The 17818-nt window shown below is 42.1% G+C and overlaps 1 protein-coding gene across 2 annotated transcripts in view; it reads right to left on the minus strand.

Annotated features, from left to right (window-relative positions):
- Positions 1 to 2251: 2251 nt before the first annotated feature.
- Positions 2252 to 17818, minus strand: part of MMRN1 (multimerin 1) — a 68043-nt gene continuing 52476 nt past the window's right edge. For both annotated transcript variants that reach the window (XM_008267595.5, XM_017347406.4), the window contains exons 7-8: positions 4350 to 4502; positions 2252 to 3122 (exon numbers count right to left, since the gene is read on the minus strand). In XM_008267595.5, the coding sequence (XP_008265817.3) occupies positions 2701 to 3122; positions 4350 to 4502 (575 nt within the window). In that variant the 3' untranslated portion in view covers positions 2252 to 2700. The remainder of the gene's footprint in view (positions 3123 to 4349; positions 4503 to 17818) is intronic.

Consider the following 17818-nt stretch of genomic DNA (forward strand, 5'->3'; position numbering starts at 1 on the left):
CAAATGGACACAAAAGCCAGGGCTGGACCAGGCTGAAGCCAGGAGTCAGGAACTCCATCAGGTTGTCCCACATGGGTGGCAGAAACTTGAGTATTTGGGCCATCATCTGCTGCCACTCAGCTCCATCAGTGGGGAGCTGGATTGGCAGCCAAGCATCCAGGACTTGAACCAGAACTTGTACAAGGGATCCAGACATCCCAAGCGCTGCTGTGCCACAGTGCCCACCCTCAAAATGTGTATTTAATCTACGAGTATTTGAAGAAATAAAAAAATGCTTCAGATTATAGTGGATTTTTAGGCAGGATGTGAAGACAATGTGAAAATAGTTTAAGTGTTTTTAAAAGTGACCATTTACAGACAACAGGGTAGAAATTGCTGGGCATCCATCCTTTGGTCACATGGTTGCTTAGCAGTGTGCAGGAGGGTGGGCCCTGAAGACCCAATCATTCTTGCTCAATACAGGGCGTTCTAATGGACAACACTCACTCCAGTTTCCTCGCAGGGTTGGCCCAGGTTTGTCAGATGGTAGTTTGAAGTTATCTCCTGATAATTGTTTCGAGATTCATGGATGATGTAGTGTGTTCACTCTTTTCTGTGGTGTGGAATTCCCCTGCTGTATGGATAAAGGTTTGCTTAGCTATTCTTTGGCTATTGGACATGTGGGTGATTCCCAGTGTGGGCATGTGGCAAATAGAACTGCTATTATCATTCACATACAAGTCTTTGCATGAACATATGCCTTAAAGTTTTGACAAATTTGAGAAATTTTCAAAATTTCTGCTGTAAGGAGATAATATTTTCAACTGTGAATTTAGAAATATTTAAGAACTTGTGAATTTGATGAGGTTGTGTGGGAGATAAAGAGCATTATTTTCCCTACTGATATGACTATGGATGAGTACAAACATTTTTAAGGGCAAATTATATCTATCAAACTTGAAAAATATGTTTATCATTATCCTAAAATTCTCCACCATTTGCTGTACTATTGAGAAAATTACTTAGTCTCTATGTTCTTATATTTTTCATAGGTGGAAAGAGGATGATAATGTTAAATATGTACTTCATAGGTTAATACATAATTCATAGGGTTAAAGTGAGCATTTAATAAACTCATGAAAAATGCTTGTTATACCAACATGGATTTCATTATTATTTTTACCACTACCATGAGAATCTATTCCTCAGAAACACTTTCTTAAATATAAAAAGAATATATTTGTAAGGATGTTCACCACAAATCTTGTTACAATAAAAAGCTGGAGACAATCTAAATGTTTAGTGATAAGGGATCTGTTAAACGACTTTTTGTACATCTTTTTTTAAAAAGATTTTATTTATTTGAAAGGCAGTTCGAGAGAGAGAGAGGGAGAAACAGAGAGGGCTTTCATCCACTGATTCACTCCCCAGGTGGCTGTAACCTGCCAGGGCTGGGTCAGGCCAAAGCCAGGAGTCTAGAGCTTCTTCCAGGTCTCCCATGTGTGTGCAGGGGCCTCAGCACTTGGACCGTTCTCCGCTGCTTTCCCGAGTGCATTAGCAAGGAGCTGGATTGGAAGAGGTGCATCCAGGGCTCTAACCAGCTTCCTATATGGGAGGTTGGCGCTGCCGGCCTTAGCTTTAACCCACTGTGTCACAGAGCCAGCTCCGAATTTTTGTACGTCTGTGAGAGGCAATATAGAGAAAGGATGGATGGGCTCTGCAGAAGACATGGCCTGATTCCATGCACTGCCTCAGTTCCTGCAGGCTGTGACCTTTAATCCATTCCTTCACTACTCTATACCGTAGTTGTTCAACTACAAAAACATAAATAATGATAATAATACTCACATTATAAATGTAATTCTGAGGAATTAATGAGACGTTCACTGTGAGATTGTGTAGAAGACAACCAGAACGTAGTGAACAGTATCCCATAATTTACATGATTTCCTGGATTTTAACGTACTGTTTGTTTGAAGAGGGGCTATTAGCTGTGGAAGCTGCAGAAAAATATGTTGTCTTTTCCTCCCTGTAGATACTGCTTGATGATGACAGGTAAATGCTCCACTTAGAAGTCCTTAGACTGGGATGTCAATGTTCAATTATGTGCCATTTGCTACATTATTCTCTAATTACAGAAAGAGAATGGCTAAGCATATTTCAAATTTCTAACCAAATTTTGTTAATTTTGAATTACAAATGAAAATTTTTGTATATAAAATTGATCGTATCAACCCCAAGGAAAAAATAGAAAAAGTTTTACAAAAAGCACTTTTTGTTTTTGAGGAATTTATTTTAATTTGTGAGTCTAAAGAACATATATTTTAAATTTAAATATGCAGGGAATAACAAAAGTTAAGTGTTTTATTGAAATGACTATTGTAACTAACATTATTCATGATTGATATTTTGTAATATTACCTTAAACTGAAATGACTAACAATGGAGAAACAAAAATAAGAATAGTTGTACTCATGAATTGACTTTGTCTTCTATGTCACTAAATTTCTTTAGAGCAAGAACTCCTTTGCATACAGGTATGCAAAAAGTATTCAAATAACTTTATGAAATAAACAAGCATACAGTTTGCTCAGATGAAAAAAAGGAATTGGCTTTCTTTGCGTGTAGAAAAACCAAAAACAGAGCAGATGTGCATGCAAAGACAAGTAAAAACATTGGCTGTTTCTCAGTAAAGGTGATAGTCTTGTCTCTCATAGTAACTTACGTACGGTATAATAAGTAACCACTAAATGTGGTGACAGGGGGAATCTTCGCTGGAATGGTTCCTTTAACGAGTCGTAACCACACTTCCTGCCCGTAATTTAATTCTAGTAGGGCATCCCCAGTCAGCACCCTATCACAGTGAATTTCACTGTTAATATTTTCAGACTCAAATGCAAGCTTGTCTCTTCCATCAACCACTAAAAACCCAGAGATATGAGCACTCAGTGACTCAATGGTGTACTTGAAAACATATACTCCAAGATACGGAACCCGGAATTTCCCAGTCCTTGGGGTATATGAAGCTCCGTAATTGACATCCAAATCATTAAATAGGATAGGACCAGGAGTAGTCATTCCATAGGTATGAGATACAAAAAATGCCACCATCGGTGCGTATCTGTAAGATCCTTTGGAAAAATCTGTTAAAGGGAAAAAAAATGGCAAGAGTTAATTTCCATGTTTCTGTCTTGTTTTGTCTCTCTTCATATCATTATCATTTTCCTCAGTTACAAAATGACTTAGCAAAGAGAAAAAGTTTTCCATCAAATTTCACAAGGTGTGCTGGTGAGTGTCTGCATGCCTGACTCTTCTCTGGGCTGCATCACCCTGAGTGGCTTAACCTATTAGTGCCTCAATTTGTCCATTTAGATCAGGATAAAATCAAAATAACATTTGTTACCGTCCTCTTAGAAATGCCTCAAAGATTAATTTGCATGTTGCTTTGATCCCCTTGGAGATAAAGAAATTCAAAGCACTCTGTGATTATTATGGTATGCCAGAATATTTTAAAGCCCCTTGCAGGAATTGAAGCTAACATGATGTAGAAGCAATTTTTCTAGCACCTTGTCAAACAGATTTTAGAGGCTAATGCAGAAACCAAATGAAATCATATTCATTGCAGAAAAGTAGACAAAAGCAATTTTTCCTGTAATTAATGCCAAGTGTACTTACAAAGGCTGAGAATTAAAAATAGACTAAAAAATTTACTCTTTACTATGCAGCATACTATTAAGAAAAGCCTGATTTTTTTTTTTGTTGGCTGTCATTAAAGAGAATGCATTCTAGATACTGCATATATTTTCATTCATAGAAATCAGAAATGGTGTATTCTTGCAGTAAATATAGAGCCATCAATATTCCTCACATTAAATGTACAAAATAGCTTTCTTGGATTACTCAACATTTTTGAGCATTTTCTGTTAGTCCTTGTGCAATTGAAAATGGCACTGTTTGCTTATCCTTTGTGGAAAATATATCAGGGTTTCATTTAAATGACCATATCTGATGAGAGTCAAAGGCATATTTCTTTAAGAGTTTGAGGAAAAAGAATTTATACCAGTGAGATACATACTATTGAATTGTCTTTTAACATACATAAGAGAAAGATTATGAGGGAGAATGGAATTTTCAATGAACTGCCTTTAGTATAGCATCATTGAAAAGTTCCACAAGTGCTTATAAACACAAATGTCCCTGCCAAAAAAATATTTCCACTTGTAAATCATTATTCAGTAAGTTTCAGAAGTCAAAAGATTCCATGCTAAGTGAGCTGCATTATCTGGGCTTAACCATTCATTCACAAATATTTTCCAGAAATGTTTCTGTGATGACATTGAGCAAACCCAGGGATGCATGCACTTTTTTACCTGGAGGCAAAGCATTTTCTTCCACCAGCTTGATAGTGCAGTTGTCACCAGTAAAAGGATGTCGGCAAGCACAGGTAAAGCTTGTTCTTCCATTTATACATGTGCCCCCATTCTGGCACGGGGACTTCCTGCAGCCTGAATACTCTTCTGGTGCTGGGAAAGAACCAACATGAAAGGGGATAAAGTGGCTGTTTTCCTGTCGACCTCAAATCATAATTTGCAGCAAAAAGGAAAAGCACTGAACTTGAGATAAGAATAATAGGTTTGCAGGCACAGGTGCATTTTTCTTTGATGGCCACTTCTTACCACTGGGGTCTCTCTCACAGAGATCCTTCATGTACATCTTGTTTTTTGCCAGTCTCTTAGCTTTCTATGCCTGAAATGTTCTCAAGGTCTTTTCAGCCAGATCAGAATGCCAGACTCAGAATGATTCTTAGGCCAGAGTGCTATTTAAAGTGATTGTTATTCTATGAGTCTGCTGTGTTGTTCTATGAGTCTGCTTCCCATGTTGGAATATTTTCTCCTTTTTAATTCTATCTATTATTATTATCAGATGTTTGATCTTATTTATATGATCCCTTTAACACTTAATCCTATCTATATCTTGTGTTAAAGTAACCATATTAAGTGTTAAAGGGATCATATAAATAATTATCATTACCTCAGTAGACCTGAGTTACCATCTCTTTCCAAAGAAGCTATCCAGGGTTCAATGCTGTAATATAGTGGGCTAAATCTCTGCCTGTGGTGCTGGCATTCCATAAGTGCACCTGTTTGTATCCCAGCTGATCCACTTCTGATCCAGCTCTCTGCTGATGGCCTAGGAAAATAGTGGAAGATGACTCAACTGCTTGGGCCCCTGTACTCACATGAGAGACCAGGAAGTAGCTTCTGGCTCCTGGTTTTGGATTGACTCAGCTCCAGCCATTGTGGCCATTTGGAGACTGAACCAGCAAATGGAAGACCATTATCTCTGTCTTTCCCTCTTGCTGTCTGTAACTCTACCTCTCAAATAAATAAATAAATTTTTTAAAGATTTATTTATTTATTTGAAAGTCATAGTTACACTGAGAGAGAAAGAGAGGCAGAGAGAGGTCTTCCATCCACTGGTTCACTCCCCAAGTGGCTGCAATGGCCAGAGATGCACCGATCTGAAGCCAGGAGCCAGGAGCTTCCTCCAGGTTCCCTACATGGGTGCAGAGGTCCAAAGACTTGGGCCATTCTCTACAGGCCATGGCAGAGAGCTGGATTGGAAGTGGAGCATCCAGGATTCGAACTGGCACCCATATGGGATACTGGTACTGCAGGCGGTGGTTTACCCACTGTGCCACAGCGCTGGCACCATAAATAAATATTTTAAAAAATAATTTATCCATTGTTCTATTCTGAATGAAATGTTTTAGCTACCCTGTCTAGCTTTGCTATCACTTCCAACTTTACACTTCACACATTCATCCAGGTCATTGATAAAAATACTTAATGGATCAATGGATCAATGTTGAGTATAGAACCTCATAACAGACAACTAAAGATTGGTTGGCACTGAATTGGCATCTCCAGTTGGCACTGATTTGTTATACAGTTAGTTACAGGTCTACTTTTGTACATCTTTTGACTCATATTTTTCTACTTTATTATTATTTATTTTTTTTGACAGGCAGAGTGGACAGTGAGAGAGAGAGAGAGAGAGACAAAGGTCTTCCTTTGCCATTGGTTCACCCTCCAATGGCCGCCGCGGCCAGCGCGCTGCGGCCGGCGTACCACGCTGATCCGATGGAAGGAGCCAGGTACTTATCCTAGTCTCCCATGGGGTGCAGGGCCCAAGCACTTGGGCCATCCTCCACTGCACTCCCTGGCCACAGCAGATAACTGGCCTGGAAGAGAGGCAACCGGGACAGAATCCGGTGCCCCGACTGGGACTAGCACCCGGTGTGCTGGTGCCGCAAGGCGGAGGATTAGCCTAGTGAGCCGCGGCGCCGGCCCCTTTCTACTTTATTATTAAAATACTTAATAAGTGATGAGGTGCCTTTATAAGCACCTATTTATGTTAGTGTTCATTAGGTTATTTGTATTGAAATCAAAAACACATCTCTAGCTCCAATAAAGCATCGTTTACTTTTTTTTTTTTTGACAGGCAGAGTGGACAGTGAGAGAGAGAGACAGAGAGAAAGGTCTTCCTTTGCTGTTAGTTCACCCTCCAATGGCCGCTGCGGCTGGCACACCGCACTGATCCGATGGCAGGAGCCAGGTACTTGTGCTGGTCTCCCATGGGGTGCAGGACCCAAGCACCTGGGCCATCCTCCACTGCACTCCCTGGCCACAGCAGAGAGCTGGCCTGGAAGAGAGGCAACCGGGACAGAATCCGGTGCCCCGACCGGGACTAGAACCTGGTGTGCTGGCGCCGCAAGGCGGAGGATTAGCCTAGTGAGCTGCGGCGCCGGCTCGTTTACTTTTTTTAAAAAAAGATTTACTTATTTTTTGGAAGGCAGAGTTACAGAGAGGCAGAGACAGAGAAAGAGACAGACAGACACACACACACACACACATAGAGAGAGAGAGAGAGAGAGAGAGAGAGAGAGAGAAAATCTTCCATCTGCTGGTTCACTCCTCAAATGGCCGCAACAGCCGGAGCTGAGCCATTCCAAAGCCAGGAGCCAGGTACTTCTTCTGGGTCTCCTATGTGGGTGCAAGGGTCCAATGACTTGGGCCATATTCCACTGTTTTCCCAGGCCCTAGCAGAGAGCTGGATCAGAAGAGGAGCAGCCAGGACTTGAACTGGTGTCCATATGTGATGCTGGCACTGCAGGCAGTGCCTTTACCTGCTACACCACAGCTCCAGCCCCACATCATTTACTTTTTGACATCTTCTCTCATGTCTACCCAGTAGAGTTAATTACTTTAATTTTCTCAATTATTGTCATGATGCTTTGCAGGTCTCTCAAAGAATTTGCAATACTTGTATATAATTATTTCCAAATAAGTATGAGTTTTTGTAAGGTTAGGGTTCAGACTCTCTGTTTCTTAAACTTTCTGTTGCTATGCTTAGTACAGTGACTGTCATTTAGCAAGTGCTAAATTAGTGTCTTTTTGACACCAGGCCAGTTATGTAACACACAGAGAAGCACATTACACAAATTCACTCTGTGACTCTGATTCTAGGTAATATGACCACACAGCATCAGCATGAGTCTTTGTGCTTCATCCTGATAGCAATGCTCACTATGATATTTCTACCCTCATATTTGTGAATGCATTCTTAGCTTCAGTACTATTTTGACTATCCATTTATCAAAATTGTTTCTGTAAAATAATTATACTTTCTTTTTTTTTATTTAACAGATAGACAGTGAGAGACAGAGAGAAAGGTCTTCCTTCCGTTGGTTCAGATAATTATACTTTAATTGCTCAAGAACTAGTGTAGATTCTTTTTTCCACACCTACTACAGATGTCAACATTAATCTTAAATAATAAATGTTCAATTCACTGTTCCAATTACCCATCATGTATTCACTGGTGTATTTCCAACCATCTTTACTACTTTTTTTCAAAGTATCAGTTTTGATTTTTTGTCATCCCTTTTACATCACATCTTTCATTCTTGATCTTGTTTCCTGGTATCCTTGTTCTTTGAGCCTTCAAATACTACTTTTGAGCACACTTAAACAAATCAGCAATCTCAACTGGATATATTAGCCTTCTCCAAGAAGAATTACTCTAAGCTTGCCATTTTATTATTGTTCCATTATCTTAAGCCATGATCTAGGAAATTAAATGTTTTTATTTGCTATCATCGACTGTTTTCTCCTCATCCTTCGGAGTCATTAGCTTATTCAAAAGAAGAGTTAAAAGAATTGTCCAGATTAAAATATTGTTTGTCATTAGTCATTAGGAAATATCATAAAATACAACTGCTTACCTTCCAGATGGTAAAATAAACTACACTGATGATGTCAGTGCTGGCAAAGACATCCAGCAATGACAACTCTCATACATTAGTGATGGGAATGCTAAGTGGTTGGCCATTTCTTTTAAAATTGAAACTGTACTTACAATCAAGCTATACTACTGCTGCTTATCTATTCAAAAGAAAAGAAAACTTACATTCACACAAAAACCTGCATGTCAGCATTATTCATAATCACTCCCAAGTTATAAACAGCCCAAATACCTTTCAACTGGTAAGCAGAAAAACTGTAGTATATCCATATAATGGACTACTACTCAGTAATAAAAAAGAATAGGTGTAGCAATGCAGGTGAGAGTCAGGAACGCACTATTTTAAGTAAAAAAAGCCAGATTCAAGAGCCTCTGCAGACTGTAGAAGTTCATTTATTAAATGTTCCAGAAAAGAAAATTGTATAGGAAGAAACAGATCACTGGTTGCCAGTGCCTAGGAGTGGGGACAGAGTTTGCCTACAAAGATGCAAGAGGAAATGTTATGGCGTGTTAGAACTGTTCTCTATCTTGATGGTGGTATCAGTGAATTTAACTGTGTATAAATTATACCACAAACAAACAAACAGTACCTGTTTCAAGTCCCTCAACTGCTTGTCTAGGATTTCAAAATCATTTTAGGTCCTCTTGCTCCTCCTCTTCCTCCACCTCCTCCTTCTCCTCCTTCTCTTCTTTCTCCCTCTGATCCTTCATCCCTCCCTCTCTCTCTTTTATCTTCCTGCTCTCTCCAAATAAAGGCAGGCTCCGTGTTTCTATCTTCTATCTTTTCCCTCTTCTAGATATTTGTTTTACTTCTGTATCCTCCTGTATCACCTCTTTAAATGATTTCCAAATTCTCTCTATACATCTATGCATCTTTTTCTGCTTCCAGACTTCCATTTAAACCGGACTTTTGGTCACTTCCATATAGATAATAGATCTTCAAACTGTATGTCACAAACTAAAATTCTCTGTCTGTGTTTCGTTTCTCTTTTCTTTTCTTTTTTCTTTTCTTTTTGACAGGCAGAGTTAGACAGTGAGAGAGAGAAAGGTCTTTCTTCCATTGGTTTACCCCGAAAATGGCTGCCACGGCCAGCGCGCAGCGCTGATCCGAAGCCAGGAGCCAGGTGCTTCCTCCTGGTCTCCCATGTGGGTGCAGGGCCCAAGCACTTGGGCCATCCTCCACTGCCTTCCTGGGCCACAGCAGAGAGCTGGACTGGAAGAAGAGCAACCGGGACAGAACCGGCACCCCAACCAGGACTAGAACCCGGAGTGCCGGCACCACAGGCGGAGGATTAGCCTAGTGAGCCGCGGCACCGGCCCTCCCTGTGTACATTTCTACCTCCCCTTGTTACTTTTTATATTAATGGAGTAATGAATTTCCTAGTCATCAATGCTTTATTTCCACTTTGGTATTTTTTTTTATTCTAAGAATTTATATTTCCAATTAGTTTTTGTTTTCCATCAATTACATATTCATATTTGACTGATGTCCCTAGCTATAATTTTATTCTTGTCTCTTATCATCTAGTTTAAGTCTTCATTGGTTCATGCCTACACTATTTTAATACTGGTCTGCCTGAAGAACTCAGAATAAATCTTAGTAAGGAACATGTATGGGGTAACATTCCCATTCAAACAATTGTCATTTCTCTTCATGAATTTGAGCATATTACACTCAACAGAATAAGTAATTAGTTGAAGAAATGATTGCCTAGTCAAAGTCTTTTTCATAAGATTTATCCAAACACCCAATACTTGATAAGACACTAAACTCTTATAATAATAAACTCCTGTAACATTCATTTAGTGACAGTATACGCTTTAGTATGCTATATAGCTTTATAATAGCATAGTGTTTATAGGTACAAGTCATTGTAGATGTTTGGGGGAGTGAATCAGCAGATGGGAGTGCTGTCTCCCTCCCTCTCTCTTTCTGTGTATGTGTGTATGTTGTGTGAATCTCTCTGTTAATCTCTCTCTCTGTACCCCTTCAATAAATAACTAATTTTAAAAATTAATTAATAACCAACATGACACATTGGTTAATGACCAGGAAAAATGCATATATTCTTTGTATTTGACTTACAGATCACTTAATTAAATTTATTTTCTGACCTTTGATGACAAACATCTGTTGTCAAGAAAGCAGCTTGTCTATGGCCATACCACTCTGAACACGCCCGATCTCATCTGATCTCAGAAGAAAGCAGCTCCCTTGGGTGATTATTGACGCCATAAATAAGAGTGTCAATTGTTAAATCAATGACAGGAGTCACTGTTCACTTACTCCCCAAGTAGGATCTCTGTCCTTAATGTGTTGTACTATGCGAATTAATGGTAAAACTAGCACTCAAACAGTACTTTATACTTCGTGTGTCTGTGTGGGTGCAATCTGTTTAAATCTTAGTATATACTAAGTTGATATTCTGTATATAAAGATAATTAAAAATTAATCTTAATGAAGAGTGGAATGGGAGAGGGAACAGGAGATGGGATGGTTTGTGGGTGGGAGCATGGTTATGGGGGGGAAACCACTATAATCCAAATGTTGTATTTTCTTTTCTTTTTTTTTCTTTTTTTTTTTCTTTTTTTTTGACAGGCAGAGTGGACAGTGAGAGAGAGACAGAGAGAAAGGTCTTCCTTTGCCGTTGGTTCACCCTCCAATGGCCGCCGCAGCCGGCGCACTGCACTGATCCGATGGCAGGAGCCAGGAGCCAGGTGCTTTTCCTGGTCTCCCATGGGGTGCAGGGCCCAAGCACTTGGGCCATCCTCCACTGCACTCCCTGGCCACAGCAGAGAGCTGGCCTGGAAGAGGGGCAACCTGGACAGAATCCGGCGCCCCGACCGGGACTAGAACCCGGTGTGCCGGCGCCACTAGGCGGGGGATTAGCCTAGTGAGCCGTGGCGCCGGCCAAATGTTGTATTTTCAAAATTTATATTTATTAAATAAAAGTTAAAAAAAAAGCAGCTCCTGTGATTCTTGCATGTGAAAGAACCCAAGTATATGCAGTGACTATGCCAATGAAATCAGGCATTCTGTCCCATTTTGTTGTGTTAGACCAAATGTAGGAATTTGTGTTCAGAAATGACCATCAAGTACATGGGTTTCTGATGACTCATCTTAGATATTCTGGCCACTTTATTGTAGGTCAAGGTTCAGAAAAGGGTTGTCAATTTTGTCAAGATTCTGTCTTCAGCTGTCACCATCCTTCCAAATGAAGGGGCATCTTATGGAAAACTGGGGAAATCTTTCTTCCTCAGGGAGCCTGAACAAAAAGTAGTTCATTTAATATTCTCTTCAACACCGATGTTTTATTGACACAAACTGGGGAGGCCAACCCTGTCGCTCCCCCTCTTCGTGGAGGAACGACACTAAACCCTGCCTAGGCTTCATATCCGAGTCACGGCACCATTATCTCGCTCCCCCTCTTCGTGGAGGAACGACACAGGACCCTGCGCTGTTCTTTTGTCTGCTCGGCCCTCCCCGGGTTTGCTGCTGGTCCTTCCCGGGTTGGCTACCATCCCTTCCACCTCCGTGGAAGGGCGGTTCCCCCTGCCACATTCCCCACTTCCGTGGGGGAGCGGCACACCGCCGGCCGGCTCTCTCGGGGGCTGCACAGGTGTTCCTTCAGATAGATGTTCCCCTTAGATGTTCCTCGTGCATGCCGTCTCTCTCCTCCTTTATAGTCCTCCTCCGCCAATCCTAACTCGGCTGCCCACACGCCGAGTACGCTGCTCTCCTCCAATCAGGAGTAGGTCCTACAGTTTATTGGTTGAACTGGAGGCAGCTGTGCGGAAGCTGTTTACTTCTCTCCCAGCGCCATATTGTGGGAGAGCAGATGCATAGAATAAGTCTTAATTTCAGTAACTTAGTCCAGTCCGGATTGCTCCCCACAGATCCCCCTTTCTTTTTATTTTTTGGCGTTGATACACGCCTGTCTTCGGTGTCCCGCGGCACACACTCTGCTCTACTTGCTAGAGTTGCCACAGGCTCTTACAAGTCCTATCAATCAGGCAAACCGAATCCGGGTCCTCTCTTCGCCATGTTGTGAGGAGGTTTTTAGGCGCTGATGCGTACCTGTGTTCGGTGCCCTGCAGCGCATGCTCTGCTCTGCTAGAACTGCCTGCAGGTGTTTACAAAACCTATCAGGCAAACCGAATCCAAGCCTTCTCATTGCCGTATTGTGGGGGAGACTTATTAGTGTTGGTTTGTGCCTATCTTCGGTGACCTGCAGCTCATACTCTGGTCGAGCTGCTTGCTGGCGCTTACCGCCTTAAATCAGGCAGACCGAATCCAAGCCTCCTAATTGTTGCATTGTGGGGAAGCCTTTCTGATGTTAATTCGTGCCTGTCTTCGGCGACCTGCGGCGCATAAGCTGCTAGCCGCCCAGGTGCTCATCGCCTCACTAATCGGGCAGACCGAATCCAAGCCTTCTAATTGGCATGTTGAGGGGAGGCCTTATTTTTCTCTATTTCTCTATCTCCGGGCATTCCTACCTCTCCCATTTCACTTCTATCTTCCAGCATTCCCATTTCTCTTTTACTTCACTTCCAAACTTCTGTTTCTCTTATCCCCGCAGCTTCCCGGCACCTCGCCCCGCCGGCGGGTTCCTGGCTCTGCGCCGCTTCAGCCCGCGCGCCTCTCTCATCTGCGCAGCTTCCCGGCTTTGCGCGGCTCGGCTTCGCGCGCTCCGCGGTCTCCACGCTTAACCCTTTCGCGTCTGAACCACGGCCTACGCCAGCGTTCCCTATCTATTCACGTCCCGTGCTCTCTCTGCACGCGGCGGCTTCCGCGAGTAACACAGCGTAGCTTGCGTCTCCACCACTAGCATTCAATCCAAGTTCCCCGGGCTAGCCTGGCGAATTCAACCCAGCGTACGTCTCCGCCCCACGGTTTGGCTTCCCGTCCTTCGCTCCCCGGGCTAATCAGACGGATCCCAACCAGGCTCACGTTTCAGCTTCTGGTTTCAACTTTTCGCCCCCTATTCCCGGGCTAACTTGAGAACCCCAAAGTGGCTTTCGTTTCCGCCTTGGCCTGCCCCCCGCGGCTTCAATTTCCCTAACATTTTTCTCTACCCGGTATGTTTCCCCAAGCTTTCCTCCAACGATATTCCTCCCTCATTTCTCCTGGCCTCTCCCCACAGTCCGCGTCCGAGTCTGTTTGTTCTAGCTTTCACTTTCGACCTTAGAGATTCCTCCCAGCTTCCCCCCGTAGTCCGTATCCGAGTCTATGCCTAGGCTTTCAATAGCTTCTTCCGGCACCTTTTTCGTCCGGCTTTTCCCTAGGCTGTTTGCTAGTCTCTCTCTCCGGTATTTTCCCTAGGCTGTTTGCTAGTTTCTCTCTCCGATATTTTCCCAGTTCTTCCCGTTTCTTCCTTCCTAAGTTTCCTATCCGTCCTAGGTTTCCTATCCGAGCTAGGTTTCCTATCCGAGTCACGTTTCCTATCCGAGTCACGGCACCATTATGTCGCTCCCCCTCTTCGTGGAGGAACGACACTAAACCCTGCCTAGGCTTCATATCCGAGTCACGGCACCATTATGTTGCTCCCCCTCTTCGTGGAGGAACGACACAAGACCCTGCGCTGTTCTTTCGTCTGCTCGGCCCTCCCCGGGTTTGCTGCTGGTTCTTCCCGGGTTGGCTACTATCCCTTCCACCTCCGTGGAAGGGCAGTTCCCCCTGGCCGCATTCCCCACTTCCGTGGGGGAGCGGCACACCGCCGGCCGGCTCTCTCGGGGGCTGCACAGGTGTTCCTTCAGATAGATGTTCCCCTTAGATGTTCCTCGTGCATGCCGTCTCTCTCCTCCTTTATAGTCCTCCTCCGCCAATCCCAACTCGGCTGCCCACACGCCGAGTACGCTGCTCTCCAATCAGGAGCAAGTCCTACAGTTTATTAGTTGAACTGGAGGCAGCTGTGCGGAAGCTGTTTACTTCTCTCCCAGCGCCATATTGTGGGAGAGCAGATGCATAGAATAAGTCTTAATTTCAGTAACTTAGTCCAGTCCGGATTGCTCCCCACACAACCCCAGGAGCGAGGCTGCTAATCAACTCTGATGCAAAGAATGTTTTTAAGATCATGTGCAAACGAGAGCTAACGTAGTAGGCCTGCCACTGCTACCTTTAGAAAAGCCTGTATGCAATGTTTTCCCCTTGAGCAGCATCTGGGGCCTTGACTCGTCTCCATTCCCTAGCTGATAATTGTCATTTACTGTGCCCATGTCCAGACTCTGTGTAAGCAATATGCTTTATGCTGGATAGCACCTCTGCTTCTGAGAAGCTAGCATTTCCCTGTGTGCCTGTGTGACCAGCACCCAATAAAGTCCTTGGCTGCAAAGGATCTGATGGGCTTCTCCATGAAGAAATATTGTACGCATGGCTACATTTTTGTGCCTGGAATAAGAACATTTAACAATGAGCACTTTCATGGGAGGGAAAGAGATAAGGATGGCTGTGCACAGGTTTTTCCAGATTTTGAATGTATCTCTTCTTCTAGCTGATCCTGTTGTGTATTTTTGGACCATAAAAACCCTTAGCTGTAAACACAAGCAGAAGTCAAGTCCTACAAATGCTTCTGGTGACTCCTTAAACACGTGCATGGTTATGGGGGCCTTCTAAAGGAGATCACAAATTCTAATTCCAAGTAGGTAGCTGTCACTCCCCCTCTTCATGGAGGAACGACACTAAACCCTGCCTAGGCTTCATATCCGAGTCACGGCACCATTATGTCGCCCCCCCTCTTTGTGGAGGAACGACACAGGACCCTGCGCTGTTCTTTTGTCTGCTCGGCCCTCCCCAGGTTTGCTGCTGGTCCTTCCCGGGTTGGCTACCGACCCTTCCACCTCCGTGGAAGGGCGGTTCCCCCTGCCACTTTCCCCACTTCCGCGGGGAAGTGGCACACCGCCGGCCGGCTCTCTCGGGGGCTGCACAGGTGTTCCTTCAGATAGATGTTCCTGGTGCATGTTGTCTCTCTCCTCCTTTATAGTCCTCTTCCACCAATCCCAACTCTGCTACCCACATGCCGAGTATGCTGCTCTCCTCCAATCAGGAGCAGGTCCTGCTGCTTATTGGTTGAACTGGAGGCAGCTGCGTAGAAGCTGTTTACTCCTCTCCCAGCGCCATATTGTGGGAGAGCAGATGCATAGAATAAGTCTTAATTCCAGTAACTTAGTCTAGTACGAGTTGCTCCCCACAGGTAGCTTTCAAAATTTAGGTGGCTTATATTCAGTAATTTTCTACAGAAACCAACTTGTTAGATACCTTGGGTTATATTTGAATATTTTGTTTTATAATATAAAAAATGACATAAATAGAAAATGTTTTGGATAAAATAATTCTTAAAACATTTTTTAGATCATCTTAAACTTGTGCTTATCATAAATGTTCATTTTTTAAACAGCTGAGTCTTGCATTTTGTATTCTATTCATATTGATTTATGATTATATTATAAGCATAAGCTAAGTTATAAGCATATGTTGAGTTAACATTGTAATCTGTAAAGTCAGCACAATGTAATACCATGAGTCTATAAATTATATTTCCCATGGAAAGAATTACATATCAAATAGTAAATGAAAACACTGAGAAAATATAAACATTAATATCACTAAGAAAATTATATCATATAGCCATCACTAACTTACTAATATACCCCATGAAGATTATTTTCTTTATCCTCAAAATAAACTCTCCAGGTGGGCACATTATTTAATAAGCAAGGAAAGTAAGGTCTGGAAAAATAAATGACTTATTACAGATATATATATTACCAGGCAGGACTTGAGCCTTGGTTTCCTGATTCCAAATTCAGAGCTCATTAATTATCCCAATAGCCTTGAAGAAGTTTCACAAGTAAATAGAAATGGCTTTTATCTGATACAAGATAATTAACTATTCATTAGCCTCTTATTTTTCTGAGAGAGAGAGAGAGACAGACAGACAGACAGAGACAGAGAGAGAAATATTGCCTAGCTGCTGGTTCACTCTCCTGCAGCTGGGGCTGTCAAGAGGCTGAAGCCAAAAACTAGGAACTCAATCCAAGTCTCCCACATGGGTGGCAGGCACCCAGTTACTTGAGCCATCAACTTTACCTTACAAGGTCTGCATTAACAGGAAGTTGGAGTCAGGAGCCAGAACTGGGAGTCAACTCTAGGTACTCTGATGTGGGCAGGCAGGAGTCTTAACTGCTAGGCTAAATGTCCACCCATATTCTTCTCTTCTAAATTCTCTTCTAAATGTTCACAACAATGATAATCTCAAAATTTGTATTTAGTATATTATCAAATGTTTCATAGAATGTCATCTTTCTTAGGCTTATAGGAACAATTATAAAATGAGTGATTTATTAAAGAGAACCAACTGGGGAAATATTGGGGAAATGGTTGAAATCAAATGTCCTTGGTTTCCCAAGCAGCAGGTACATGGGCTCAGCAGTGGGTCTGCTGACATAATATAAAGACAGGATCCAAGAGAAAGGACTTTGGGAAGGGCAAGCAGCCAAACTCCTCTGCAGGAAGAAGTCTGCCAATTGCTGTGCAAACAAATCCTCAAAGATGAAATCAAACCCTCTTGGTGTCTATTGGAATAGTGTTTAGAAACAAGTCAAATATTTAGCAATTGAACCAGACTAGCTTATCAGCAATGGCATACTAGGAATCCAGATTAGCATAAGTGAATGTAGACGCGGCTCAAAACAAAGTGCTAGCAACGAGCACTCTCAATTTGGCCTCTTACTATTTCATTCAAAGAAGATCTTGTGAATAACTCTTGATGATTTTTGATAACTGCTTTATGTCATGTCAGCAGCCCCACCGCTGAGCCCATGTACCTACTGCTTGTGAACCCAAGGACATTTGATTTTGTGTATGGTATAACTTTTCCAATGCCTATGATGTAGTAAATATCAATAAGTAATATTCGATATTTAGGAAATATTGATTTTATTAGGCTAAGTAAATTATCAGTTAACAAAATTAAGACTAAAATTTAAAAATGATATTTATATAACTTTTCTTCTATAAACTGCAATTATTAAATAATAGTAGCTATGATCTGAATAACATGACTGAGAGTCATACGATAGTAAGTTGTCTTCTGACCTTAGTTATGTAGACTATAATGTGAATCTATGGTGTTCATCGTATAATAACGAAACTCAAAGGGAACATAGTCAATGTATCAGCTTGCATCAGTGTGTCAAATACAGTAGTTTATTCTGATATTGTTTTATTTATACAGGGCAACTTAACGTGATGCCACTGGCTTTATCATCTCACATGGACCTTACTTGCTAATCTATCCAATGAACACCACCACTTTTATGGCCCAGAGAAGCAGGGCCAGGTTAGTGGGCATGCAAAACTATACACACATTTAAAGGGCTCCACACATTATGTTGGTTGTTGGTTCTCCATAAAGTGAATATTTACTTTAAACATAGAATTAAGCTATATGTATAGCTTAATATATATATTTATTTATATATATATACTTATATATATATATATAGTCCCTTCATTGTCACTAATATCCTTACT

Source organism: Oryctolagus cuniculus, chromosome 8 (assembly GCF_051225735.1).
Source record: "Oryctolagus cuniculus isolate XC-2025 breed Fujian yellow rabbit chromosome 8, ASM5122573v1, whole genome shotgun sequence".
NCBI classification, from domain to species: domain Eukaryota; kingdom Metazoa; phylum Chordata; class Mammalia; order Lagomorpha; family Leporidae; genus Oryctolagus; species Oryctolagus cuniculus.